Here is a 27,983-nt window from a genome sequence, read left to right as displayed (position 1 = left end):
CGCCTCCCCCCCCCCCCTTTTCCCCGGGGCCCGGCGGAGCGGAGCGGCGGCGGCGCTGCCCCATGGGCCGGGCACTATGCCGGTGCGGCGGGGGCACGTCGCCCCCCAAAACACCTTCCTGGACACCATCATCCGCAAGTTCGAAGGGCAGAGTGAGTGGGGACCGCGGGGATGGGATGGGGGGGGTTTAACGGGGAACGGGGAGGGGGGACACGGTGACACCGAGGGTCGGGGCTGGGGGGTGAGGAGGGTGAGTGTGGTTCCAGGGTGGGGGGGTTTGGGGTGCAGGTGACAAGGACAACCGGTTGGTGCCACCGGCTCCTCCGGCCACCGCGAGCCACGCTCCATCCACGGGGTAGGGGTGCTGTGGGGTCCCCCCGGTCCTCGTGGGGGGGATCCCCCCAGGATCCCCGTCCGGCGGAGGAGCAGCCACGGCGCTGAGCGCCGTGGCTGCTCCTCCGCCGGACGGGGATCCCGGCCATCCTGGCAGCGGGTTTTGGCAGGGAGACGCTGTTTTCCCTGCGCCGGGGGGGTCCTGCACCTTTCTGGGGTCAGGCCCGGAGCATCCCCGGCGGGAACGGGGACGATACCACCCCGTGGGGCCAGGCTGCGGGGTGTCACCATGATGCGGGACAGGCCGTGTGCCGTGGGTGCCGCGACAGCATCGTGCCTTGGGGAGGGCTGGTCCGGCCTGAGCATCGACAGATGCTGGTCCCTGGGGTCCCCGCGGTGATGGCGGTGGGGTCCCCGCGGTGGTGCCGGTGGCTTGGGGGGGTGGGGGGGTCCCTTGGGCAGCGAGCGGGACGGCCGGCAGGGTGTTTGGTCACTGGGAGCCCAGAGCCACGGATGGATGGACGGATGGATGGACAGACGGAGCGAAGCCTCCCCGTGGGGTGCTGGGCTGGGGGGCAGCACGGGACTGACCCTCCCTTCTCCCCCAGGCCGCAAGTTCATCATCGCCAACGCCCGGGTGGAGAACTGCGCGGTGATCTACTGCAACGACGGCTTCTGCCAGCTGTGCGGGTACTCGCGGGCGGAGGTGATGCAGAAGCCCAGCACCTGCGACTTCCTCCACGGGCCCCGCACCCAGCGCGGCGCCGCCGCCCAGATCGCCCAGGCGCTGCTGGGCGCCGAGGAGCGCAAGGTGGAGATCTGCTTCTACCGCAAGGACGGTAGGGACCCCGTGCCGCCGCGGCCGGCGGAGATTGACGGTTATTTGCGCGGGGTTGAAGGCGGCCGTCTGTCACGGGCAGACAGACCCTTGAGTTAACGGCCCGTCGAGGCGGGCGGCCACGCCGTGCCCATCCATCAGCCTCGCCGCGCAGTGGGTGGCGTGGTGACGGCGTGGGCGGGAGCTTGGCACCGGCGGCTGGTGCCTGCGTGCCGAGGGGCAGCGCCGGGGCAGCATCACGTCTAACCCCGGAGGTGGGGGGTTTGTCCTGCACCATTGGCACCGGCACCGCCGGGGGGTCCGCAGCCCTCCCTGGGCTGCCGCAACGGCTGCCAGCAGGGCCGTGGTGCCGGCGTGCCGGGACACCACGTGCCGTTGGGGCAGGGCTGTGGGCTGGGAGCAGCCCTGCAGCGGGGGGGTGATGTGGGGTATGGGGGCACCGCGCTGCCCCAGAGGAAAGGCGAGGCCGAGGGGAGCGGTGGGGGGATGCGATTCGGGGCAGCACGGCCTGAGTGCCGGGGAAGGGGAGGGGGCAGCGGGGGGGGGGCAGCCCCCGTCCTGCCCTGCCCTTGCTCTGCCGCGTGGCTTCGCTTGCCTGGTTCGGCTCCTGACCGCCTGGCACCGCTCAGCCTGCGCTGACCCAGGGGCCGGCTGCCCCACGGCTGCCCCACGGCTGCCCCACGGCTGGGGGACGCGGGCACTGCACTGTGACCGTCCCCAGAGCGAGCCCTCGAGGCTGTGTCAGGTGCGTGGTGCTGCCGTCCCGGTGAGGGTGCGTGTGGGGGTCACCGGCCAGGCCGGGCACCGGGGCCGTGCTGCAGCGCTGCCGGTGCCGGGGGTCCCTGCGCCGGGTGACTCTGCTGGCAGGTGGGTGCTGGGCCCCGCGGTACCCGGGCTGGGGCTGGCGCCGGCAGCCACGTGTTGGCGGTGCCGGGGCCGCGCCGTGCCGTAGCCCTGCCGGAGCCTGCGCCAGGTGTCCCGGCTCTCGTGGCAGCTGTCTCCGGCTCTCAGCACCCGGCCCCGGTTCCGGTGCGCTGAGTAAACAAAGCTGGCTCCCAGCTGCCGGCCCCGCACCGGCTCTGCCAGCAGCCGCCACGTGGAGCCGCGACGGCTTTGGCTTCCCCGCTGCTGCCCGGCCCTGGGGTGCCAGGCTGGGGCCGGGGCGGCTGCCGAGGGCCGGGGTGGGGGGGAGCGTGGGGGGCGACCCCAGTCCCTGCCCTGGCCCCATCCTGCCGTGGCTCGCCGTGGCTCTGCCGTGCTGGTGCACCGCGGTGCCTGGCACAGCCGGGGCCGGCAGCTGGGGCTGCGGCAGCGAGGGGGGTGCACCTGCTGCCGGTGCACTTTGGACCCGCGTGCGGTGCCCGGGGCTGGCATGGCGCTGGCAGCATCTGCCTGCTCCCTCCCGGCGGCGTGGGCAGCCCCGCTCGGGCAGCGCTCGAGCCCTCGTTAGGGCTGTACTAATTGCCCGGCCCATCGCTGGCTGGCTGGCACGTGCCAGCAGACGGGGACCGGGCTCATGCTCCTGCCCGCACCCTCGCTGGGGGCCACAGTCCCAGGCAGCATCCATAGCTGGCACCTCCCTGCCTGCTGCCTGCCTGCTCCCTGCCTGTGTTCCGTGTCTCCGGCCGCGGCTCCCGGCAGCGTGGCGCAGGCTGAGCCAGCAGCTCCCCAGCGGGGAGCCCGGGGGTGCCAGGGCTGCGCGTGCCCCGGGGGTGCTCTGCCCCCCCCCCCCCCCCCTGGGTGGGACGAGGTGTTGGGTCTCCAGCCCCCCGCGGGGGGGGGGGGGTGGTCTGTGTCCCCGGCCCCCCGCCCTGGGCAGGGGGCTGCTGCCCTGGACCAGCCGGGGGGTCGTGCTCCCCCAGCCCCCTTGCAGCCCCCCAGCCTGGGGCTCCCAGGGCAGTGCTGCAGCGGGACACCCCAGCCCCCCGAGCTGCCCCCCCCAAGCAGTGTGGGGGCTCCCAGCACCCTGGCCCGGGCTCTTGGATGCTGCGGTGGGCCCCGTGGCATGGCGGGGTGGGGGGACCCTGGGGGCGATTGGGGGGTTCCCCAGCCCGGGCCTGGCCCTGCCCCGCATGGCAGGGCTGACCCCGGGGGGCAGCTCCGTGGGTGGGGGCACCCCCGGGCGTGCGGCAGCGGGTGCCGGCGGGGACGGCTGGTGCTGCGGCAGCGCTGCCCGCGCCGCGTCCCCGGGGAGTGCGGTGTTTCCGATGGGATATTTATAGGCGGCGGCAGCAGCGGGTGCGTGCGGTGCCCGGGGAGCTGCTCCTCACCCCTCCCCGGGGCAGGGGGGCTCCGCGGGCGCAGAGCCGCAGGGGGTGGGGGGCAGCCTTGGAGCCAGCGGGACCCCCGGCGGTGTCCGACCCCCGGGATATGGGGCTTCTGTCTCCGGGGGCTCTTGCGGTGGGTCCTGGCTGCGGTGGTGCCGCTCGCGGGCGTCCCCTCTCCCCGCCGGGCACCGCTCTGTGCCAGCAGCGTGCCGCAGCGCCGGTGCCCTCCTGCCATGGCGGGGCTGGTGCGGGGGGGCTGCCGGCTGCGCGGTGAGAGCAGGCGAGGGGTGCTCGGGGGAAGGGGTCCCAGGGGTCCCAGAGGTGCCGCCTGCTGCCCCACACCCGGCCCCTTGCTGCACCGGGGACCCCCAGCACCAGGAACCCCCCCCCAGCCGCTGCGGGGCAGGGACCTCGCTGCCGCCAGCTCCGGCCTCGCGGCCGGGCCCTGTCAGCCTCAGCGCGTCCCTGGCACGGCCGCCATCGCTCGTCCCGTCGGTGCCCTCGCGGCCGTGCTGCGGTGCTGAACCCCGCTCCTCCGCCTCGGTGACGCCCCAGGGCCCCGCCGCGGCACCCAGTCAGCCTGTCCCTGCGCGGCCCCGGGCTGCGGTTGTGCGGTGCACGGCGGTGCCGCGGGGAGCCGGCTGGGCCCCCGCCGCGTCGCCAGCCGCTGCTGCAGCCATTAGTTTTGAGCGACGTTGTTTATACAGCCCCGGCGCTGCCGGGGACGCCGGAAGGTCGCGGCAACCGCGGGGGAGCCGCATCCCCACGGGCACGGCCTTGGGCTCGCCGGGGCAGCCGCCGCGGTGCTGCACTGCGTCTGCAGGGAGGGGACCAGGGATGGGGCACCCCCCCGTCTTTGGGGTTACCGGGGGCCGTGGCGGCGCATGTCCCCGGCCGTCGGCGCGGGCTGGGCGGAGGGCTCGACGGAGCCGGATCGGGCCCCCGGTGCCGCCTGCCCGGCACGAGCTGGCGCATCTGGGTGCGGGCGCTCCCCCCGCGCTGGCAGGGCTTCCCCGGCACGGCCAGGCCCCGCCGTGGGCACCGCGCTGGCAGCTCGGCGGCTGCGAGGAGCAGCGGGACGCGTTGGCTCCCGCCGGGGCGAGGTCGCGCCCTCGAGGGCTGCGCCGGTGCCCGTCCCGGTGCCCGTGCTGGTGCCAGCGGGGGTGTCCCTGGGGCAGGGGGCTTGCGGGGTGCGGGGTGGGGTGCCAGGTGTTGGGGTGAAGGGTGCCGGGTGTTGGGGTGCAGGGTGTTGGGGTGCAGTATGAGGGTGCAGGGTGTTGGGGTGCAGGGTGGGGGTGCAGGTTGCAGTGTTAGGGGTGCAGGGTGCAGTGTTGGGGTGCAGGTTGCAGTGTTGGGGTGCAGTGTTGGGGTGCAGGGTTCAGGGTGGGGGTGCAGTGTTGAGGTGCAATGTTGGGGTGCAGGGTGCCGGGTGGGGGTGCAGGGTGCAGTGTTAGGGGTGCAGTGTTGGGGTGCAGGGTGCAGTGTTGGGGTGCAGTGGGAGGCTGCAGGGTGCAGTGGGGGGGTGCAGGGTGCAGTGTTGGGGGTGCAGTGTTGGGGGTGCAGTGTTGGGGGTGCAGTGTTGGGGTGCAGTGTTGGGGTGCAGTGTGGGGGTGCAGGGTGCAGTGTCAGGGGTGCAGTGTCAGGGGTGCACTGTTAGGGGTGCAGGGTGCAGTGTGGGGGTGCAGTGCTGGAATGCAGGGTGCAGTGTCAGGGGTGCAGTGGGGGGGTGCAGGGTGCAGTGTCAGGGGTGCAGTGTTGGGGGTGCAGGGTGCAGTGTTGGGGGTGCAGTGTTGGGGTGCAGGGTGCAGTGTCAGGGGTGCACTGTTAGGGGTGCAGGGTGCAGTGTGGGGGTGCAATGCTGGAATGCAGGGTGCAGTGTCAGGGGTGCAGTGTTAGGGGTGCACTGTTAGGGGTGCAGGGTGCAGTGGGGGGGTGCAGTGGGGGGGTGCAGGGTGCAGTGTCAGGGGTGCAGTGTTAGGGGTGCAGGGTGCAGTGTTAGGGGTGCAGTGTTAGGGGTGCAGGGTGCAGTGGGGGGGTGCAGTGGGGGGGGGGTGCAGGGTGCAGTGTCAGGGGTGCAGTGTTGGGGTGCAGGGTGCAGTGTTAGGGGTGCAGTGTTAGGGGTGCAGGGTGCAGTGTTAGGGGTGCACTGTTAGGGGTGCAGGGTGCAGTGTCGGGGGTGCAGTGTTGGGGTGCAGGGTGCAGTGTCAGGGGTGCACTGTTAGGGGTGCAGGGTGCAGTGTGGGGGTGCAGTGGGGGGGTGCAGGGTGCCGGGTGGGGGCGGGGCGGGTCCCCCAGCGGGTGCCGGTGCCGGTGTCGCCCCCTGGCGGTGGCGGGGGGGCAGCGCAGCCCGGCCGGAGGGGGGGGGCGGGGGGTGTGTGCGCATTTGGGGCGCAGGTCTGGAGGTGGGGGGGTGCACTAGGGGTGCAGGGCGCACCCTGAGCGGGGGAGCCACCCGCCGGCCTCGTGCAGCGCCCCCCCCCCCCCCCGCAGCGTGGGCCACATTCGGTCCCTGTCACTCGTGGCCGGGGTCCCCGAGTCTGCGGGGGCTGTGGGGGGTGCGGGACCCCCCAGTCCTGCTGGGGGCGGGGGGAGGGGGGGGGGCAGCCAGTTCATGCAGCCCCTGGTGTGGGGTCTGTCCCAGGCTGGGGGGGGCACGACTCGGGGGGGCACAACCGGGAGGGTTGGCACGGCCAGGGGAGGGGGACAGGGAGTGGGGGTGACCTGGGGGGGGCTGGGGGGTGCTGTGCGGGGCTGGGGGCTCAGCGCAGCCCCCACCTCTCCCCCAGGCCGGTGCCGCCCTCCCAGCACGGGGTAGTTCCAGTGTCCCCCGAGCCCCGCACCCCGCCAGAGCATCCCCCATCCCCTTCCGCCCCGAAACGGCCCCGCGCCCCCAGCCCCGCACCCCGTTTTCCCCGTGGCAGGGGGTGGCCGGGGCCGGGGCTGGCCGGCGGCCGTGGGGGCCGGACCGGGACCCCAGGGCACGTGGCGTGGCGTGGCGTGGCTGTCCCACAGCGCCGGCGGCTGCTGCCCGCAGCCATATTTAGGCATAAAACCGGCACGGCGGCGGTGCCAAGGGCCGCAGCCCCGGAGCGCGGCGGCGGGGCCGGGGGGGGGCTGCGTACCGGGGGGGGGGCCCCTCCACCACCCCGCTCGGCCGAGGCCACGGCCGGGCCTGGGCCCCCCGGTGCCCCTTGCCCCCCCCCCCCGGTGTGCGTGGGGTGGGGGTCCGCGTGCCGGCAGCCCCGGGGGCGCGTGGGGAGGGGGCTGTGGGACGCCAACCCTCTGCCCGGAGGCCCCGCCGGCAGCAAGGTGAGGAGCGGCACGGGGGTCCTGCCCCCGCCCCACGGCCGGACCCCGGCGGGCAGCGGGATGGGGCAGCCGCGGGCGGGAGGGCCGGGGGCCGTCGCCGGTGCCGGCCCTGGCGCGTGTCCCGGCAGCCCGGGGGGATCAGGGGGATTAGGATTTCCCACGGGTGCCGGGCGCCGGGTGGGCGAGGATGAAGCAAAGCCGGCGGCGGCGCGGGGCGGCCATGTGTCGGTGCCGCTAATCCTCTCGCGGTGGGCGGCCTGGCCGGGGACCCTGCTGCGGCCCGTGCCGTGCCGTGCCACGCTGTGTTGTGCCGCACACCTCCTGCAGCACTGGCCCCCTGCCCGCAGCCCCACGTGCGGGCAGGGATTCCCCACGCGGGGTTGGGGACGGTGCCGGTGCCGGTGCCAGCTGGCGGCCGCCGTGCCGGGCTCCCCGGCGCAGGTTGCCGGGCCTGCTGCCAGTGGGGGGGACGCCGTGCGGGGGTGCAGCGGGGGCTGCGGCTCGGGGGGGGGGGGGGGCAGCGTGGGGATGATCCAGCACCCCGGCGTCACACGCTTGTCCCTTCCCCGCGCCGTGTCCTGCTGCACCATTGTGGGTGTTGGGGAGGGGCCGGGGACGCTGCGTGGCGGGGGGCTGCCGAGACCCCCCCCCAGCAGCCCCTGGGGTGATTGGGACCCCCCCGGGGCAGGGCGCTGGCTCCGTTCAGCCCCACGGCAGGGCACTGGCGGGGGTGCGGGGTGCTGCCCCAGCCCCACGCAGGAGAGGTTACCCCGGGCTGCCCCCGGGCTGCCCCCCCCCCCCCGGCCCAGCTGAGCTCCCAGCTGCGGCAGCAGGATTAACGCCGCAGCTGTTAACGAGTCCTGAGCGGATTAAGCCTGGCCTGGCACCCCGACTGCCCCCAGCGCTGCCCCCCACATGGCCCCTGCAGCCCCACACAGTCCCTGGGCCTTTCTGGGGGGCCAGGCTGCCCCCCACCTCCGCTGCAGCGCCCGCTGGCGTGGCTGTGCCAAGTGCCAGGGAAACGGCGCCGGGCTCCATCCTGGCTGTGCGTGCCTCAGTTTCCCCCACGATGCAGCTGCAGTGGGGCTGGCGGGGTCCCGCCGCCCGGGGCGAGGTAGAGGTGCGCGGCACGGGGTGGGGGGCAGAAGGGGGGGCCCATCCCGGGGACGGGGGCTGTGCCGCCGTGGTGCTGAGCTCCCCCCTCCCACCGCAGGCAGCTGCTTCCTGTGCCTGGTGGACGTGGTGCCGGTGAAGAACGAGGATGGGGCCGTCATCATGTTCATCCTGAACTTCGAGGTGGTGATGGAGACGGAGCGCCCGGGCTCGCCCGACAAGGACACCAACCACTGGGTCACCCCCACCAACTGGTTCCCCACAGGTAGGGCCGCTGCCGTGGCACCGGGCGTGCGGCACAACGGGGCGGCGGGGGGGGGGGGGGGTCTTGTGCCGGCACGGCCGCACTGGGCGCGGCGCTGGGGCTGCCGGGACCCCTGCTCCTGCAGACCCCGCGTCCCGGGTGCCGGGCTCTGCCAAAAGTGCCGCCCGGCACGTGGCGAGGGCGGCGGGTGCCCCGGCCTCTGGTGGGCAGCACCCACGGGGGAAGGTTTGGCAGGCAGCCCCCAACCCCAACCTGCCCCTTCCTCCGTCAGGGCGCAGCAAGTCCTTCCGGCTGAAGCTGCCGGCGCTGCTGGCGCTGGCGGGCAGCAAGCAGTCGCTGCCGCAGGAGCCGCCCGACGCCGTCGTCGTGGACTTCTCGAAGCAGAGCAGCGACTCCGGCCCCGAGGAAGCCACGTCCTCGCTGGAGCCCAGCTGCCCGGGGGGGGCCCAGCCCGAGGACCAGGCGGCGCTGATGGGGGACGAGCCCCCCGAGCCGCCCGTCACCCACTCCTCGCCGCGCGCCGACCGCCTGGCCCTGCACGCCGCCTTCTCCAACTGCAGCCTGGCGCGGAGCCGCTCCCGCGAGAGCGTCCACAGCGTGCGCCGCGCCTCCTCCGTCGACGACATCGAGACCATGAAGGGCGAGGGTGACAAGCGCTGCCACAACCGCCACGCCAGCACCGGCGCCAGCATGCACCGCGGCTCCAGCACCGGTACGGCCCCGCCGGCGCACCGTGGGCGTTGCACGCACCAGCACTGGCGACCCGCAGCTTCTCGCCTTGCCGCAGCGTGCGGCCGTGGGGTGAAGTCATTAGTGCTGGCAGCTCGTTAGGGCCGGGGCCGTCTCCTGGCGCGCAGGTTGCCGGGGCAGCTGTCAGCCACAGCCGGAGGGAGCCGCCGGCGCCTCGGCAGCGGTGCCGGCACGGGGCCGTGGTGGCACCCGTCACTGTCAGGCTCCTCATCGCTGTAATGCTCCGTGCTGCCGGCGGCTCCGGCGCCTGGTGGGGTCCCCCCCTCCCTCACCCGGTGAGGGGTGGGCTGCGGCAGCCCCAAGCCCCCCCCCCATGGCACCGACCCCCTGCCCCCGGCGGGGAGCCCCGCGGCCGCCCCGGTTTGGGTGGCTCACCGGCCTCCTGCCACGCGGGACCGGGGGGCTCACGCCCCCCCAGCCCGTCCCGCTGCCCCCCACCTGCCGCAGCCCCCCATGGCCTTGGCAGCGCCAAGCGGGCAGCAATTGCTTCGTTAACCCCCATCCCGCTAAGCGCGTTAGGGAAGGGGGAAATAATTACGTTCACGGTAAATGATAGCACGCTGCCGGGTGCGATCCTGCGGTGCCCGGCTGGGGGGGGTCTCCCCTCGCCCCCCTGCTCCCCTCGCCTGCTGCGGGACCCCCACCCCGGGGGACAGCGGGGCTGTGGCCCCCCCGTGGTGACGGTCCCCCCGCCCAGGGGCCATGAACAACGTCCGGAGCACCCTGCTGAACTCCACCTCCGACTCGGACCTGATGCGCTACCGGGCCATCAGCAAGATCCCCCAGATCACCCTCAACTTCGTGGACTTCAAGGCGGACGCCTTCCTGGCCGCGCCGCCCGGCGAGAAGGAGATCATCGCCCCCACCAAGCTGAAGGACCGCACCCACAACGTCACCGAGAAGGTCACCCAGGTGAGCCCGCGGGTGCCGGAGGTGGTGGCCGGGCGCTGCTCGGGGCACGGCAGAGCCCAGAGGGTGCTTTCACAGCGGCTGGCTGCCAGAGCGCACCGGGAGGTGCCGGGGCTCAGAGGGCGACGCCGGAGCTTGCAGGGTGATGCCGGGGCTCAGAGCGCGATGCCGGGGCGATGCCGGGGCTCGCAGGGAGGTGCTGCGAGGTGCTGGGGGCTGCAGGGGGGTGATGAGGGCACGGCTGGGTTCCCGGGGTGCCCCTGCCCGGTGGGGTGCTGGAGGGGCCGGCTCGAGCGTGGTGTGAGGTGTGGGGTGTCGCTGGCTGTGCCGGGCGGCCGTTGTCCCCCGCCCCGTGGGATCAGGAGGGTCCCTGTCACCCCCCTCGGGGGGGGATCGGCCGGAGTGGTCCTGGCTGCGGTGCTCCCTGTGCCGGGGCGATGGGTGCCACGGCAGGGTGCCGCGTGGCTGGGACGGACCCCGCGCAGCACGGAGGGTGCCCAGGGGGTTCCCGGCAGGAGCACGGGACAGGCACCCCCCGGCCTGGGGCACCCCTCGGCCCCGGCTCCGTCCCAGCCCGGTGTCGTGGCAGCCTGCCCCGTGCCGCCAGCTCGCCGCGGCTGGCAGCGCCGGGGGTGCCGGGGGGCTGGCGGTGGCAGCTAATCCTTGGCACGTTGTGTAACTGCCATCTGGCTGCGGGCAGCAGGCTGCTGCTTAATTACACCCTGACTCCGGCTCCCGCTAATGAACTGAACACTGCTGGGCGCCGGTGGGCTTCCGAGACCCCCGTCCGTCCCTGCCAGGATTGCTGCCCCAGGGTCCTGGGGAGAGCGGGACCCTCTCCCCGCGCCCTCAGCCTTGTCCCCGAGCCCCCCGGGCAGCCCCGCGCCGTCGCCCTCTCCCCAGGGCCCCCGGCAGCTGGCGGGGGATGGAGCTGCCCGGGTGCATCTGCCCGCGCTCCTGGTCCCTGAGCAGCCCCGGCCCCCCCGCCACTGCACCGTCTGCTCGCACACGCAAGGGGGGGCCCGTTTGGGACCCCCCGCTCCCACAGGGAGCTCCCGGCCCTGCTGCTGGGGCTCCTCTCCGGGGAGTGCTGGGGTGGGCGCCCGGCCCCGCTCCCCTGGCTGGGTGCCGGGGCAGCCGCAGGACCCTCTGCGGGGTGGGGGGGCCCCATGGGCGCAGGGCTGGGCGCCCACCCCAATCCCCCCTCCCCACCCCTTGCCACGCGCCGGCTGGCTTTCCCTGTTCCTCTCCAGCAGGCTAACGAGCCAAGCATCCTGATTGCCTTTGCTGTGTAATTAATTAATTCTGATGCTGTGGCGGCTGCTGCTGTGCGGGCAGGCAGCTGCCTGCACCGAGCTTCGGTCATTCCCTCCTGCCTGTAACCGCCATCGCCGCACAGCGCCCGGCAGAGGGGGGGACGCGGCTGCCCTCGACGAGGCTGGCCCTGCCCTACGGCACCGGGGTGGGGGGCGCAGCCGGGCCCCGGTCATGTCGGGCGCCCCGGGGTGGGAGCACCCGCCGCCTCCTGGGTGCAGGATGGGGGTCCCTGCCGAGGCACCCGCTGCCTGGCGCGTGCCTGCCGTGGCAGAGCCTGGCGGGGGGGACAGAGGCGCGGGGGGATGCTGGGTGCCGGCGTGGCAGAGCGGGTGCCGGCGTGGCACAGGGAGCAGGCGGGTGTGAGCAGCTGTCGGGCGGCACGGGGATGGCCGCTGCGCTCAGGACCCTGCGAGCGGGTGGTGGGGCAGCCCCGGCTCGGGCGCGGTGAGCCACCGGGCTGGCGGCACTGGGGGGGCCGGGGCTTCCAGGCAGCGGCACCGTGAATCATCCGCAGTGACGGCAGCCAAAGGAGCCCGCGCGCCGCCTGCTCCCGCAGCTCCCGTCAAGGTCACCGCGCTCTGGGGCCTGCCGACCGGCCACGGCTAACCGCGCTGTGCCAGCCCGGCGGGGACAGGGACGAGGACAGGGCCTGGCGTGGCCGGGCTGGTGGCTGGTGCCGGGTGACGTGGCTGAGGCCACGCTGTCCCACAGGGATGGACGCTGCTCCTGGCAGCCCCGGGGACCCCCGGCCCGGTCCAGCAGGGACCCCTGCCCGCCGCAGGCCAGGATGGTGCTGGGGCTGGGTGCTGCCGGCACCGCGCTGGTTGTGACCGGCACGGATGGGAGCCGCTCTCGGGCACGGCGTGGCGGCGGAGCACGTGCCGCTGCCGGCCATGGGCGCGGTGGAGGCCGAGGGGGCTGAGCTGGGCCCGTCTGCTCGTGGCCGGTGGGTGCCCCGCGGTGCCGCCGGCCGGGGGGCGTCACCGGGAGCTGCTGCGGGCCGGGGGCTCGCCGGCTGTCGATGGCGGGTGGGAGTAAGAGCGGGGGGCGCGGGGAGGCCCCCACTTGCCGGAGCAGCTCCGGCCCCGCTGGCACCCGTTGGGTGAGGCCGCAGGGTCGCCCCCGTGCCGGGCCGGGGGGGGGGCTGCGGGGTGCGGGCAGAGGGGACGGGCAGGCGCGGCGGGGGCTCTGCCAGGGCTGGGCAGCAGCCAGGGACACCGGGAGCCGGCGGTGCCGTGAGTCAGCCCGGGGCTCGGCCCGGTGCCGGTGCCGGTGCGGCAGGCCAGCTCCAGCTCCCCGTCGGGGCGGCCGTCCCCGCGGGGCTCGGGGGTCGGGGGGTGCCGGGGGTCCGCAGGCAGCAGCTGCCGGGCTCGGGGCGGGCACCGGGGCGCGGGGGACCCCAGGGAGTGACGCTTCCCCCCCCCCGTGCCTCAGTTTCCCCGCGGGGGTGTTCCCGGTCCCTCCCCGCGGCGTGACGGGCCCGCGGGGAGTGGCGGAGGCTGGAGGAGGGGGCGGCTGCCGGGCGGGGAGCGGGACCGGCGGAGGCGGGCGGCGGGGGGGGGGGGGGGGGGTGCCGGGGGGGGCTCCCGCCCCGCTCCGCTCCATCTGCCGCCAGCTCGGGGCCGGGCCGGGGGGGGCGCGGGAGCGCGTGCCGGGGCTCCCCCCCGCTGATCGCGATCATGGCCCCGGCGCGGCGAGACAGCGGCGACCGCCCCGACGGGGACCGCAAGAGCGGCCGGGTCCGCCGCGCCGTCCGCATCTCCAGCCTGGTGGCACAGGAGGTACGGGGGGGGCGGGGGGGTCCTGGGGAGCGGGGGGGGGGGTGTCCCCTTCCGCGTGCCCGCCCCGAGCCACCCCCCGCCCCGACGGCACCGGCTGCCCCGAACTGCGCCGCCCCGGAGCTCCCCCGGAGCCCCCCCGACCCCCGGAACCCCGCCGACCCCCCCGGAGCTCCCCGGAGCCCCCCCGACCCCCGGGCCCGCGGCTCTGCCGGCCACAGCCACGGCCACGTGCGGAGGGTCGCGGTGGGGGCGGCCGCCGTGCCCCCACGGAGGGAACAGACTCCTGGGGCTCGTCCCGCCGCAAGTGGACGTGGGGTCCGGGGGCCGCTCCCACGCTGGGCTGGAGCCCCCCCCCCCCGTGGGCCAGGATGGGGGGGACAGAGCGGGGGTGGGGGGGCTGAGCATCCCGAGTGTCCGTGGTGATGGGGCGGGAGAGCCGGGAGCTGCCGGAGCCACCGCATCGGCTGGGCTCCAGCCAAACGCCGTGGGTGCCGTGAGCGGGGCTGGCGGGGGGCATCGCCCACCCACGGGCACCCTGCTGCCTGCCCAGTGCCACGGCCGGGCTCGGCATGGCGTCCGGCTGCGCCGCGGCGGCTGTTGCGTAGTTGTGGCCGTGGCAAGGGGTGTTGCCGCGTGGCTGCTTGGCGAGGTGCTGCGGCCGGGGTGGCGTCGGGAGGTTGCCGTGTCCCCGTGTCCCCAGAGCGTGGTCCCCACGGCTGTGCCATCCACGGGTGGCTTGCGGCACGGCACGTGGCTGCGGCGGTGTGGGGCGGCGTAGGGTGGTGTGGGTCAGCGCCAGGGCCGCTCGGTGTCTGCGTCACCAGGTGGGGGTCGGGTGTTGGGGCGGGCGCACCGCCCCACGGGGACGTCACCCTGTCACGGGGCTCGTCACCCCACCCTGCCACCGGCGCCGCGGGGTGTCGGTGCTGCCGCCGTGCTGTCGGCAGCGGGGTGCCTGCATCGCCTCCCAGCACGGGGTGGCCACCCGTCCCCGGCGTCCATGTCGGGGGCTGCCGAGGGAGCCGCACCGTTGCCGCAGCTCAATGCTGTGAGTACCGGCCACCGCCGCCGAGGTGGGGACAGTCGGGCGTCGGGGTGTCCCCCCCCGCTGCAGCGCCTGCCGCGCACACTGCCAGGGCGGCCGGGCGTCTCTGCGGCCGGCTGCGCCGGTGCCTTGCCGGTGGTCAGTGCCTGCCGTGGTGGGGAGCGTGTCGGGTGACGCCGACGCCGGCACCTGCGAGGGTGATGGTTGTCACGGCGGGTGTTGGGCACCTGCACCCGTGGTGGCTGCTGCGGCTGCGGGGCACCCTCGGCACTGCGGGCGATGGGTGTCGGTGGCTGTCCTGCTTTGGGTGTCCCCGAGGGTGTCGAGACCCCATCAGCGCTGGCATGGGTGCTGCCGGCGCTGGGCAGCGCTGCCGTGGTTGGTACCGCGGATGCTGGGGTCAGCGCGTGGTCGGTGTAGGTGGTTTGGTGTTGGGTGTGCCGGAGGGTGCTGGAAACCTGCTGGCGCTGGGTGTGTGCCGGTGCTGGTGCTGGGTGGCGGTGCCGGCGCTGGTGTGTGGGTACCTGGGCAGGTGTTGGGTGGGTGCCGGCGCTGGGTGCCTGCGGCTGTTGGGTACCTGCTGGTGCAGTTGTTGGGTGCTGCTGCGGGTGTTGGGTACCAGCGGGTGTTGAGTGCCGGTGTTGGCGCTGGTGTGTGGGTACCAGTGCGGGTGCTGGGTGCCGGCGCGGGTGCTGGGTGTCTGGTTTGGGGTGTCTGTCAGGGCGGGTGTTGGGGGCCCCTGGGTCTCTGCGGGGGGTGGGGGTCGGTGCTCGGGGCCGGGGGCGCTGGTGCGTTGGCGCCTGCTGGGCGGTTTTGCCACGGGTGCGCGGTGTCACCGCGAGCGCTGGTGTCAGCGCAGGCCTGGCAGCGCTGCGGGCAGTGGGCTGCCGGGGCCGGGGGTTTCGGGGTGTCGGGGTGCTGGGTCACAGCAGGGTGCGGGTGCCCCCATGTGCCGGGTGGCTGGGGGTGCTGGCGGGTGCTGGGAGTGACCCCCCCGGCCGCGGGTCGGGGTATTTGCGGCAGCGAGGGGGCTGCGCCCTGTGGGCGCGGGTGTCTGGGTCACGGCAGGTGCTGCGCCGGGTGTCTCCGGGTGTGCGGGCTGGGTGTCGGGTGCCAGTGTCACAGCAGGTGTCGGCGTACGTGTCACCGCGAGCGCGAGGTGCCGCGTGCCTGCGCCGGGGCGGTGTACGTGTCACCGAGTGTCGGCACCGCCGGTATCTGTGTCACGGTGACTGATAGGTGTTGTGTCGCCGCGAGCAGTCCCGCTGCCTGTTGCCGTCACTGGCGTGGCATCGTGCCCTGCCGGGCCGGTGTGGCTGCCCGTGGACGGGGGCCGGGATGTCGCCACGTGTCGGCCCCGGTGCGGGCGCGTGGTCTGGGCTGGGGGTCTGCGCCAGCCGGGGGGTCGGGCGCTCCTGCGATGGGTGCGGGTCTGCCATGGTGCCGGGCACCGGGATGGGCGGCCGTGCCCGCCGGAGCTGTGCCGCGCGTGCCGGGGAGTCCCCAGCCCCTCGCCACACCACCCCTGAGCCTCGCGTTGTGCGGGGGGGCCGGGGCTGTCCCCAGGGCAGGGTGTCGGAGCCCATCGGGGGGGTGTGAGGGGTGGGGGCTGGCAGCGGGAGGTGGGGGTGCCGGAGCTGCCCCCCTCCGGGGGTCTGTGGGGCCTTGGGGCCGGGACGGGGCCGCGCCGGGGGGCGGGTGGCCGGGGGTGTATTTGTGGGGGCACTGACGGGGCGGGGGGTGTACCGTGGGGCTGACGGCGCCTGTTCCCTCTCCGTCCCTTCTCAGCTGCCTGCAGGGCCGGGGGTTCCCCCAAACGGGGGTCACGGGGGGGGGGTGCGGGTGGGATGTGGGCGCAGGGCCTGCGCCCCCCGTGGGTCCAGCCCGTGGGGTCTGGCTGGTCGGCACGTGCCAGGGTTTGGGGAAGGAGCCCGTGGTGCCCCGGTGGCGGGGGGGCCCTGGGGGTCCGGGGTCTCTCTCCCGGTGCCCCCCCCCAGCCCGGGCTCCGCACCCAGGTGCCCTCCGCCGCCATCTGCCCCGGGGGGGGCCCGTCCTGCCCCCGGCCCCACGCAGGGGCTGTGGGTGGGCGAGGGGCCGGGGGGCCGGGACAGGCACAAGCGGCAGGGGGGGGGACGGGGGGTCCCAGGTGGGGGCACAGAGCTGGGGGGGGCCCTGGGGGGGGCAGTGTGCGGCCCTGCCCGTGCTGCCCATCCTGCCTGCGCTGCCCGCGCTGCAGGCAGGGATTTGTCCCAATTTGGCGCGGCAGCTGGGTTAATTTTAGAGGCAGGAGCCGGGTGGATGCTGGAGCCGCCCCCCCCGCCCCCCCGGCTCCCCCCCCCCCCACTGCCCCCCCTGCCCTGGCTAAAAATGGAGCCGGGCTGGCAGAGCCGCGGCTTAAAGGGGCAGCGGGGCCGGGGCCGTGTGGGCTGCGGGGCTGGGGTGCACGGCTGGGACCCCCCGAGCCCCCCCCCGCCCTGAGGGGTGCTGGAGCCTGAGCCTGGGGGCTCTGCCCCGCGGTACCTGCGTCCCCCCCCGTGCCCCTGCCCCACACGTCCCCAGGGTGCCTGACCCCTGTGTCCCCCCCGGCACCCCGACCCCCGTGTCCCCACGGTACCCATGACCTCATGTGCCCCTGCGGCAGCGTGACCCCGTATGACCCCGCGGCAGCGTGACCCCGCGTGCCCCTGCGGCTCCCCTCACCCCCCTGCCCGGGGGTGGCACGCTGGGGACACGCAGGGGGTGCTCGGGGGTGCAAATGCCCCCCCACGCTGCTCTGGCGTGCAGCCCCCCGTGCCGGCGCCGCCGGGACCACCCACCGCGCGTGCCACACGCGTGCCCTCGTCCTTCCCCGTCACGCAGCGTGTGGGGACGCGGGTGCCAGCGGGAAACCCCTGCGCGTGGGTGGCAGCGGGTGAGTCAGGGCTGACGGGAACCGCGGTGCGTCCCCAGCGCCGTCACCGCGCGTCCCTGGCGCTGCCGGCGCATCGGCGCGGCTCTTCCCGCGGCGCTGCACCACGTCCCCAGGCTCTGCCCCAGGCATGGCAGCACCCCACGAGGCCACCGAGGCTGGGGACGGGGGGTGGCGGGGCCACGCGTCCCCCCGGGATGTCCCCCGCCGCCCCACGTCCCAAGGTGGGGGTGGCAGCAGGAGCGGGGGGCGTTTTGGCTGAGCTGGCAGGACGGGAGCAGCGTTCCCCGGCCCGTGAGCACCGCATAAGTGTGAGAGCGCTCACGGCGTGTTCGTGGCGTGCTCGTGGCGTGCTCGCGGCGTGTGTGCAGCGCACTCGTGGTGTGCATGCGCACCATGACGTCTTGCTCACCGCCACGGAGCTGGGCGGCATCCCCCCCACACCAGGTACAGGTGCTGGCACCAGCGCGCTGCCCGGACGGCCGCAGGGTTGCCGACGGGGCCGGGACGTGTCCCGCCTCGTGCTGCGGTGAGGCAGCTGCCGCCTGGGCTGTTCCCCCCCCCCCGCCCCCACCGTATCCCCGGCTGCACCAGGGTCCCCGCTGCGGGGGGTCCACGCCGTGCCGTGGCACCGAGCCACGCCAAGTCCTTCGGCGCGCCGCCACGTGCCGCGTCGTGCCACGCCAGGCCGCCGGACGCCCCGAGTGTCGGAGGGGTTAAGGGGCGGGCGGGGGCCGAGCCGGGGGGGGGTGGGCAGCCCTGGCTGTGGCAGCGGGAGCGGAGCAGGCTGGGAAAAATTTCCGCCCCAATAATTTTCCTCTCGGCCGCCGGTGGTGCGTGGCTCCCGCCCGCCGCCTCCCGCCGCGCCGCTGCTCTCTCCTCCCGCCGACGCCGTCCCACCGAGGGGTGCCCGGCTGCCGTGCTCGGCCAGGCCGGAGGGGCGTCGGGTGCCGGCGGGGGCGGCGGGATGGGCGCAGGGTCCGCCGGCCGTGGGCCGTGTCCCCGGTGCCCGCGGGGCAGCCGGCGGGCGGGCGGCGGGGGGTGAGTGCCACCGGCACACCATGGGCTGGGCCCGGCCCTGCCGGCGGCCGTGAGGATGCTGGCGTCGCTCCTGCAGCTGCTCCAGGAGTTGCCGGGCCCCCCCGCCGCGCCCCCCCGGGCCGGAGCAGGACCCATGCCCGGCATCTCCCTCTGCGGCACCTGCCTGTGCCTTGACAGCGACGCCGCCCGCGCCACGGGGCAGAGCCAGGAGGAGAAGGTACCGGTGCTGCCGCTCCCTGCCCTGCCCAGCCCACGGGCAGGGGGTCCGGCACGGCTGTGCCCCTCTGGGGGGTGGGGGGTGCTGCCACGTGGGAGACGGGAGGGTCGGGGGCCGTGCCCACCCTGGGGGCCCCGTGTCCTGGCGGTGGCCGCGGGTGGGCTCAGGCTCCGTCCCCCCGGCTGCCGCCGGCTCGGTGTTTCGGGTGGTTACGTAAAGCCGCCTCTCGCTCTGCCCCCGGCTCGGTACGTGCCCCACAGCCCCCCCCCCAGGCGGCACAGCCTGGGGACCCCCCCCACACCCCCCGGCAGCGGTGCACCCCCCGGGGCTGGGGGGCTGGATGGGACCCATGGGCGGCTGCGCCCCCGCGGCGCTCTCCTGCTCTCGTGGCGCAGATGCTGCGGTGCGGCCGGCGGGTGTGAGCCGTGGCCCGGGTGGGCGCAGGGGCCGTGGCCCCCGGCTGTGGTGAGGCGGTGGGCAGGGGCCGCGGGTCAGCCCTGGAGCCCCTCACCTGCGCCTCGGGGCTGTGCGTGGTGAGGCCTCTCGTGGGGGTGCGGGGAGGGCCCCCCTTCCCGGGGACCCCCGGGTCGTGCTCCCAGGCGGTGCCGGGTCTCTCTCCGGTCGGGGGGCACGGCCGGGCTTGGCATCGCCCCGGCTCCCAGCCTGCGGGTGCCCGGCGCTCTGTGCGGAGCCTTCGGAGGCGGCCGGTGGCCACCGGCCCTGGGGCTGCCCGAGCCCCGCAGCCGCTGTGAGCCCAGCCCGGTCCCGCTCTGCGGGGCTGCCCCTGCCTGGACCCTCTCCCCGCTGCAGGGCCCCTCTGCCCCACGGTGCCCGTTCGCCCGGGCCCTATTTATAGGCCGTGCCCCCCGTCCCGTGGCCGGTACATCTAATCCCCGTGCCAGGCGGCCGGGACGGACGGGCGCAGCTGCCGGGGCACCGCCGTGCCCCCTGGACCCCTGCGCTGGGGCTGTGCGTGTGCGTGCACATGGGTGCACGTGTGTGTGTGTGTGTGTGTGCGCGGCAGGGCTGGGGTGGGCAGCGGCCCTGTGGGATGCCGGAGGGCCGGGGGGGGGGGGTGGAAGTGCTGGGGGCAGGGAGATGCCCGGGGGCAGCCAGGGCAGCACCTGGGGGGGTTGTGCCCCCCCTAGGTAAATACCCAGCGGAGGCGTTTGCACGCCTGCCCTCATTGCCACCGGCCTGGCAGAGTCCTGCCAAAGCTGGGGGAGCTCCCTGCACCCCCCTGTGCCTGCTGCCCCCACTGCCCCCGCTGCCCCTGCTGCCCCCACTACTCCCACTGCCCCCGCTGCCCCCACTGCACCCACTGCCCCTGCTGCCCCCACTGCCCCCGCTGCCCCCGCTGCCACCACTGCCCCCACTGCCACCACTGCCCCCGCTGCCACCACTGCACCCACTGCCCCCGCTGCCACCACTGCCCCCGCTGCCCCCGCTGCCACCACTGCCCCCACTGCCCCCGCTGCCACCACTGCCCCCGCTGCCACCACTGCACCCACTGCCCCCGCTGCCACCACTGCCCCCGCTGCCCCCACTGCCCCCGCTGCCCCTGCTGCCCCCACTACTCCCACTGCCCCCGCTGCCCCCACTGCACCCACTGCCCCCGCTGCCCCCGCTGCCCCTGCTGCACCCGCTGCCCCCACTGTATGTGCTGCACCCACTGCCCCCGCTGCCCCCGCTGCCCCCGCTGCCCCCGCTGCCCCCACTGCCCCCACTGCACCCATTGCCCCCGCTGCCACCACTGCCCCCGCTGCCCCCGCTGCCCCCACTGCCCCCACTGCCCCCGCTGCCCCCACTGCACCCACTGCCCCCGCTGCCACCACTGCCCCCGCTGCCCCCACTGCCCCCGCTGCCCCCACTGCCCCCACTGCCCCCGCTGCCCCCACTGCCCCCGCTGCCCCCGCTGCCCCCACTGCCCCCGCTGCCCCCGCTGCCCCCACTGCCCCCGCTGCCCCCACTGCCACCACTGCCCCCGCTGCCCCCGCTGCCCCCGCTGCCCCCACTGCCCCCACTGCCCCCACTGCACCCACTGCACCCGCTGCCCCCGCTGCACCCATTGCCCCCGCTGCCCTCATGGCACCCGTTGCACTCGTGTCACCTGTTGCACCCGCTGTACCTGCTGCCCCCCCTGCCCCCCCTGCCCCCCCTGCCCCCGCCGCAGGGGTCCCACTCCCCCGAGCAGGGCAGGGACCCGGCTGGGAGCAGCCCCGGCCCCACAGCGCAGCCCCACGGTGCGTGGGGGCGGCAGGGGCTCCGTGGCGCTCGTGCCCGGCCGACTGGCACGGGGACAGGCCGGGGCGCCCGTGCCAGCCCGCAGCTGCGTCACCGTGCGCCCCCGGGGCTGCCGGCCCTGGTTTGGCAGCAGCTGCGCCGGGGTCCCGCTGGAGCAGGGCTCGGCACGGCTGGGGAGCCCGGGCAGAGCTGCGGGGCGGCTGCTGCGCTTCGGGGGTGGCGCGGGGTGGGGGTGACACGGCCGGGGGGCCGCGGGGAAACGTGTCGGCCGAGGGCAGCGTCATCGCTGTGCGGGAAGGTGCGAGTGTTTGCAGTGGGAACCGCACGCAGGCGGCGTCTGTGGGGCAGGAGGAGGCACGTGGGGCAGCTCCGCGGTTTGGGGCGGCTTTCTCCCGGCCGTGCCTGCCAGCCCTCCCCTCCGCATCCCTCCTCGCCAGCTCCGGGGGTCCCACTGCGCCCCAGAGCATCCTTGGGCCGCTGGTACCCGCCGGAGCGGCCCCCGCCCCAGGGGTGCTCTGCCTGCGGCTGGCGGGGGGCAGCCCCTGCTCGGGGCAGGTTTGGGGGGGGGGGGGGGCTCGGTGTGGCGGGGGGTGCAGGAGCTGAGCCCCTGCCCGCCCGCCCAGGTGCTGTCGCTGGGCGCCGACGTCCTCCCGGAGTACAAGCTGCAGGCGCCGCGCATCCACAAATGGACCATCCTGCACTACAGCCCCTTCAAGGCGGTGTGGGACTGGCTCATCCTGCTGCTGGTCATCTACACGGCCATCTTCACCCCCTACTCGGCCGCCTTCCTGCTCAACGACCAGGAGGAAGCCCGACGCCACGCCTGCGGCTACTCCTGCAGCCCCCTCAACGTGGTCGACCTCATCGTGGACATCATGTTCATCATCGACATCCTCATCAACTTCCGCACCACCTACGTCAACTCCAACGAGGAGGTGGTCAGCCACCCCGCCAAGATCGCCATCCACTACTTCAAGGGCTGGTTCCTCATCGACATGGTCGCCGCCATCCCCTTCGACCTGCTCATCTTCGGCTCCGGCTCTGAGGAGGTACCTGCTGCCGTGCCGCCGTGCCGCCGTGCCGCCATCGGCTGCGCCGTGCCCTGGCTGGGCTGGGTGCTGTTTCGGTGCTGGGTCCTCCCTCGGGCGATGCCCAGGAGTCCCACATGCACCCCCAGGCCGGGGCCGGGTGCCCGCGGTGCCGCGGTGGGTGCCGGGGCGGGGCGGTGGGTGCCGGGGCGGGTGCAGGCAGCACGTGGCGCTGAGCGCAGCTGTGAGCGAATCTGGGTCTGGCCCTGGGGGACCCCCGTGCCCCAGCAGCGATGGAGCGGGTCCGTGCTCAGCGGGGGGAGGTTTAACCCCCTCCCTGCCACACGGCTCTGCGTGACCCCCCAGCACCGGGGGGGGGTCTTTGCCGCAGTGGCGGCGCTGGGGGCACCTGGGCCCGAAGCGGGGAGAGGGGCTGGGGCGTGCGTGGCGGGGGGCTGGCACGGGGTCCCCCTGCACCGGTGGGGCTGGGGGTGCCCAAACTGGGGGGCAGCGGGTGGGGGGCAGCGGGAGGGCTGGGCCTGGCTGCTGCCCGCTCCTGTGCCGGGGGGGGGGGGCGGTGGGGGTCCCTGCGGGCGGCAGGGCTGCCCTTGCCTGCGGGGGGGGAACGGGGCTCCCGGGTTGGGGCGGGGACACCCCCCTACCCTTCGGGGGGGGCTGGCTGGCGGGGGGGGGGTCTCGGCTGCGGCAGCCCTCGGTGACCCCGTCCGCGGCCCGCTCCCCCGCAGACCACCACCCTGATCGGGCTGCTGAAGACGGCGCGGCTGCTGCGCCTGGTGCGGGTGGCCCGCAAGCTGGACCGCTACTCGGAGTACGGGGCGGCCGTGCTCTTCCTCCTGATGTGCACCTTCGCCCTCATCGCCCACTGGCTGGCCTGCATCTGGTACGCCATCGGCAACGTGGAGGGGCAGCGCATCGGCTGGCTCCACTCCCTGGGCGACCAGATCGGCAAGCCCCTCAACGCCAGCAACCCCCTCTACGGCCCCACCATCAAGGACAAGTACGTCACCGCGCTCTACTTCACCTTCAGCAGCCTGACCAGCGTCGGCTTCGGCAACGTCTCCCCCAACACCAACTCCGAGAAGATCTTCTCCATCTGCGTCATGCTCATCGGCTGTGAGTGCCCCGGCGCGCGCCCAGCGCCGGCGGGGAGGGCACGCGCGTGGGTCCGCGTGTGAGGGCGTGAGCACGGATACGTGTGACAGAGCGTGCATGCAGGCACGAGCGTGCCCGTGTGTGAGCACGCGCTGCTGTGCCTGTGCGTGTGAGCGTGTGCGCGTGAGCGTGCGCGTGTGAGCGTGCGATGGAGCCGGAGCACATCCGTGAGACAGCTCTGCGTGTGCGCGGGCCCGTCGTGCACGGTGCTGCGAGCTCGCCGTGCACCTGCAGACCTACGTGCGCGTGAGCGGGTGCGTTCGTGGGTGCAGGTGTGCGCACAACGGTGAGTGCGGGTGCAAAGGCCGCGTTTCCGGGGCGGGGGGAGCCCAGCGGGACCCCCCGTGACTGCTGGGGGCAGGATGAGCGCCGCGGGGCTGGGGGTCGCACGTGTGCTCACACACGTGTGCAGGGCTGCCAGGGGCGGGGGGGGGGGGGTCACATCTGCGGAGGCGTGCCCCCATGACGATGGGCGGCCCCAGTGGGACGGGGACGGGGGACGGGGGTGTCCGGGGGAGCGCCGCCCCCTCACCGCGCTCGCCCCGCCGCAGCCCTGATGTACGCCAGCATCTTCGGCAACGTGTCGGCCATCATCCAGCGCCTGTACTCGGGCACCGCGCGCTACCACACCCAGATGCTGCGCGTCCGCGAGTTCATCCGCTTCCACCAGATCCCCAACCCGCTGCGCCAGCGCCTGGAGGAGTACTTCCAGCACGCCTGGTCCTACACCAACGGCATCGACATGAACGCGGTGAGCGCGTGGCCGGCCGGTGGCGCAGCACCCCCCCCTGCCCTGCGGCTCCTCCCCGGCCCCCACCCCGTGACACCACCCCCCCCCCCCCCCCCGCCGTGTCCCGCAGGTGCTGAAGGGCTTCCCCGAGTGCCTGCAGGCAGACATCTGCCTGCACCTGAACCGCAGCCTGCTGCAGAACTGCAAGCCCTTCAAGGGGGCCACCAAGGGCTGCCTGCGCGCCCTGGCCATGAAGTTCAAAACCACTCACGCCCCCCCCGGGGACACGTTGGTGCACGCCGGGGACGTCCTCACCGCCCTCTACTTCATCTCCCGCGGCTCCATCGAGATCCTGCGCGGGGACGTGGTGGTGGCCATCCTGGGTGAGTCCCCAGGGTCTGGGGGTGGGGGGGACGGACCCCAGCGCCAGGTGTGTGTGGGGGGTGTCCCGCGGGCTGACACCCCCCCCCCCCGTTCAACCCCAGGGAAGAATGACATTTTTGGGGAGCCGCTGAACCTGTATGCGCGGCCGGGGAAGTCCAACGCGGACGTGCGGGCGCTGACCTACTGCGACTTGCACAAGATCCACCGCGAGGACCTGCTGGAGGTGCTGGACATGTACCCCGAGTTCTCCGACCACTTCTGGTCCAGCCTGGAGATCACCTTCAACCTGCGCGATGTGAGGGGCTGGGGGGGGGGAACGTGGGCTGGGGGGGGGGGACATGGGCTGGGGAGGCACCCGTCCTGCTGGGGCTGGGGGGGGGGGGTCCCGAGCAAGCGGGGGGGCCTGGCGCGGGGGCTGCTCAGGGATGCAGGACAGTCACCACGGGATGGCCCCCAGCATCGCCTGGCTGGGGGGGGCACCGCACTGAGCCCCCCCCCCCCCCCACGTGCTGCTCAGGCAGTTTCCTGCTGCCCCAGTGGCTGCAGGCCCGGGGCGGGGGCTCCGGCAGCCCCCCCAGTCTCACACCCCCCCCCCCCCCCCCAGACCAACATGATCCCCGGCTCCCCGGGCAGCGACGAACTGGACAGCGGCTTCAACCGCCTGCGAAAGCGCAAGCTCTCCTTCCGCCGGCGCACCGAGAAAGGTGGGTGCGGGGGTCCGGAGGGGGGGGGGGGGGGCATCCGGGTCCCGAGGGTCCGTCATGACCCAGGGCCTGCCTGTCCCCCCGCAGACGCCACCAGCGCCGGGGAGCTGCGGAGCGGGCAGAAGGCGCTGCGGCCGGGCAGGAGCTGCCAGGCACCGGGGGCCCCGCGCGGGCCGGCCGAGTGGGAGCCCTGCCACTCCAGCTCCCCCTCCAGCTCCCCCTCCAGCGACGAGGACGAGCCCCCCGCGCCCGGGCCGGGGGTCGCCGCGCTCTCCCCCTTCTGCAGCGCCCGCCCAGGCGGCGAGGTGCCCGCGCCCGCCGAGGCCGAAGAGCGCAAGGGCAGCGACATGTGCAACCCCCTCTCAGGTGGGGACAGGGATGGGATGGGGGGGGGAGGAGCTCGGGGTGGGTTGGGGGGGGTCCCCGCTTCCTGCTCAGGGTTCTGCAGACCCCCGAGCGGCTCCCAAACCCCCATCCCGGTAGCTCCGCCTGTGTGCCCCCCCCCGCAAACCCCCATCCCATGCCCTGCCCCATTGTCCCTGCACCCCTCTATGCCTTTGCACCCCCACACCATGCTTGGGGGGGGGGGGGGTGGTCTCTGCCTGCTGCGATGCATCCCCCATTGCATCCCTGCTCCTGCTGGGAGACCCTAACGGCACTGATGTTCCCCCTCCCACCCCACCCCCTCCCCTTACAGGAGCCTTCTCGGGGGTCTCCAACATCTTCAGCTTCTGGGGGGAGAGCCGGGGACGGCAGTACCAGGAGCTGCCGCGTTGCACCATCCCGGCACACGCCGCCCTCAGCATCCCGTTGCCGTCCATGAGCCGCCGCCAACGTTCCGAGGTGGAGACGCGTCTCGACCTGCTCCAGAAGCAACTCAACAGGTCGTTATTTTTTGGGGGGGGGGGGGGGTTGGGGGGGCTTGGCAGGGGCAGCACGACCCCATGGGAACCCCCCCAATCGCCCCCAACGGGGGCGATTGGGGGGGGGTTCCCATGGGGTCGTGCTGCCTTGCGGCGTGCAACGCCCTGCGCACGCTATGACACGCGTGTGTCCGCAGGCTGGAGACCCGCATGGCCGCGGACATCAGCTCCATCATGCAGTTGCTGCAGCGTCAGGCCGCGCTGGTGCCGCCCGCCTACAGCACGGTTTCGTCCCCCCACCAACCCCCCGGACCCCCGTGTCCGCTGCAGCCCGTCCTCCCCATCACCCCCATACAGCCGCTCTCTCAGGTGAGGACGGTCTGGTCTCCAGACACACCACCCCCCCCCCCCCAAGTTTGGGGCAGCCCCCCCGCCCCCTGCCCTGCACCCCATCATCCCATTCTCTGGCTCCACTATGGGTTGGGGTCACTGCTGAGCCCCCCCCCCAGATTTGGGGCAGACACCCCCCCCCCCATACCCCATCACCCCATCCTCTGGCCCCGCTGTGGGCTGGGGTCACTCCTGAACCCCCCCAGATTTGGGGTACCAGCCCCACTGTACCCCATCACCCCATTCTGTGGCCCCACTGTGGCCTGGGATCACTGCTGAGCCCCCCAAAGTTGGGCAGCCCCCCTGTACCCCGTCACCCCATTCCCTGGCCCCACTGTGGCTTGGGGTCACTCCTGTGCCCTCCAAATTTGGGGCAGCCCCCCCCCCCAATACCCCACCACTGCATCCTCCGTCCCCACTGCAGGCTGGGGTCACTGCTGAGCCGCCAAACTTGCAGTAGCCCCCCCTGTACCCCATCACCCCAGCCCCCAGCCCCACTGCCCACCGGTGAAGCCCAGAGCCCGGCGCCATGGCCCACGGCACACCGAGCCCCCGTCCCGTCCCCGGCTGCTCCCGGCGTGGCGGTGATGCCGGCTGCCCTCGCTCCCGCAGGTTCCCAGCTACCCGGTGCCGCTGGAGCTGCCACGTGCCCCGGACCCCCGTGACGAGCCGCCCCCGCCACCGGACGTGGTGCTGCTGGTGGAGCCGACGGCCGCCCCGCCGCGCCGCCTCTCCCTGCCCGGACAGCTGGCCGGCGCGCCGGACACACAGACCCTGCATAGACACTGCTCCGACCCCGGGAGTTAATGGGCAGGGCAGGGACGGGGCCGGGACCCCCGGCGCGACGGGACGCGGGACCCCCGTCCCCTGGACGCTGGCCGGGCCGGTGGGCTCCAGGCCGCCGTCCCCCACGGACAATCCCTCCCGCCGCCGGCAGCTCGCGGGGGGGGGGGCGGCGGGAGCCCCTCGGCACCCCCACGTTAGCTGGCCTAACCCGGGGGGCCAGGCCCCCCACCCCGCCGCCGTGCCGGCGCTTCCAGGGCTCGGCTGGCAGGACTGTCGGACGTGTGCTGCTCTTCGCCTCCCCTTCCTCCTCATCCTCCTCCTCCTCCCCGTAGTGCCGCAGCAAGCACGGCCCCGCAGCCCCTTCCCCAGCCAGACCCCCGGCCGGCCGGGGCCGTGCTGCCCCACGGCCAGAGCCCTCCCCGGGGCCGGCAGCGTGGCGGAGGGGGGCTGCGCAGGGGTGTGCACACGTGTGTGTGCGTGTGTCACGCGTGTTTCCACGTGCTGCGGGTCTGCCTGCCTGCACTTGCCCTGTATGTGTGTGTGCACACATGTGTGCATATGTGTGTGTGTGTGTGTGTACTCGTGTCCGGCACCCCAGGACGCTGTGTGTGTCTCATGGGGGGGGGGTGTCCTGCTGCGTCGGGACCCCCGTGCTGCTCTGTCGGGACAGACTGTGCCCGAGCGTACGTGTGCGTGTGTATGTATGTTCACCCCAGCCATGCTTCCCGCCCGTGTGGCACGCGTGTGCACGCGTGTGCATGCATGTGCATGTGCACACCTGCGTGCGCTGAGCCGCTGCGTGGGGCGGAGGTGCGTGTCGGGCGCGTGCCCCCCCAAGCCGTGTCCCCATCCTTGTCCTGGCTGTGGGTGGCTCTGCCGGCCGGGGTCGTCTGTGTGCCCGTGGGGCAGCGCTGTGTGTCGGGGGGGGGGGGGGGCGGCCCCCTCCCCACGCTTGCTGCGTGACCCCCTCGCTGGCCACCGCTGCCCCCCAGATCCCCCCGGCCGCTCCCCCCCGCACAGCTGGTGGCACGGGGCAGGGGGGTGCAGCCCCCCCCCCCCGGCATCGTCCCAGCCCACGGTGCCACCCCACGCACAGGGAGGGGGACGCCCCCGCGGGGAGGGGGCGCGGGCAGGGCCGTGGGGTGCTGCCCACCCACCCGCTCGCCCGCCGGCTCCTGGTAGCGTGTGCCGTGTTTGTGCCGTCGTCCCGTAGCCGGGCGCCGCGTGCGCCCGACCCGCCGTCTCACACAGCCCCGCATGTCGCCTTCCGCGGTAGGTGCCCCCCCGCCCCCCAATAAACCAGACGGACCCCCCCAGCTCTGTGTGCGGCTACGCTGCGGGACGGGGCCACGGCACGGCTGTGCCACTGCGGCTCCCAGCGCCGCCGGGGAGGGGGACGGGGCCTCGCGGGACGGAAGGGGTGGGGATCCCCCACGCGTGGGGGGCAACGGCAGCACCCACCCCACGTGGGCTGTGCCCCGGGGGGGTGCAAAGGTGAGGGGAAGGGTGCGGGGGGGACATGATGACCTTGACCGGCGGCGTCATTCAATATTGCAACAGCTGCCGGCGCAGCACGGCGCTCCCCGTG

General features: G+C 74.8%; 1 protein-coding gene across 2 annotated transcripts; it reads left to right on the top strand.

The window, feature by feature from the left end:
- Positions 1-3: 3 nt before the first annotated feature.
- On the top strand, positions 4-27,704 carry KCNH2 (potassium voltage-gated channel subfamily H member 2). Of its 2 annotated transcripts, XM_054818350.1 has the most exons (16): positions 4-152; positions 942-1,172; positions 7,961-8,125; positions 8,397-8,837; positions 9,573-9,787; positions 20,961-21,386; positions 22,112-22,266; positions 22,414-22,499; positions 23,090-23,289; positions 23,399-23,651; positions 23,754-23,947; positions 24,257-24,356; positions 24,444-24,722; positions 25,054-25,240; positions 25,417-25,588; positions 26,222-27,704. In XM_054818350.1, exons 1-16 carry the CDS (start codon positions 77-79, stop codon positions 26,414-26,416), a joined length of 3,375 nt encoding a protein of 1,124 aa, XP_054674325.1. In that variant the 5' UTR covers positions 4-76; the 3' UTR covers positions 26,417-27,704. The 2 variants fall into 2 exon arrangements, with proteins under 2 accessions (XP_054674325.1, XP_054674323.1); XM_054818348.1 differs by having other exon boundaries at positions 22,112-22,499.
- Positions 27,705-27,983: the final 279 nt, after the last annotated feature.

This window comes from Grus americana, chromosome 2 (assembly GCF_028858705.1).
Source record: "Grus americana isolate bGruAme1 chromosome 2, bGruAme1.mat, whole genome shotgun sequence".
NCBI lineage: Eukaryota > Metazoa > Chordata > Aves > Gruiformes > Gruidae > Grus > Grus americana.
The sequence above is the reverse complement of the archived record's forward strand: the minus strand, read 5'-3'. Positions and strand labels throughout refer to the sequence as shown.

Coding starts and splice junctions, on each gene's coding strand:
- KCNH2 (XM_054818348.1), top strand. CDS start 77: ATGCCGGTGCGGCGGGGGCACGTCGCCCCCCAAAACACCTTCCTGGAC. Junction 8,838..9,572: donor GCACCGCGGCTCCAGCACCG/GTACGGCCCCGC, acceptor CCCCCCGCCCAG/GGGCCATGAACAACGTCCGG. Junction 9,788..20,960: donor TCACCGAGAAGGTCACCCAG/GTGAGCCCGCGG, acceptor CCGCCCGCCCAG/GTGCTGTCGCTGGGCGCCGA.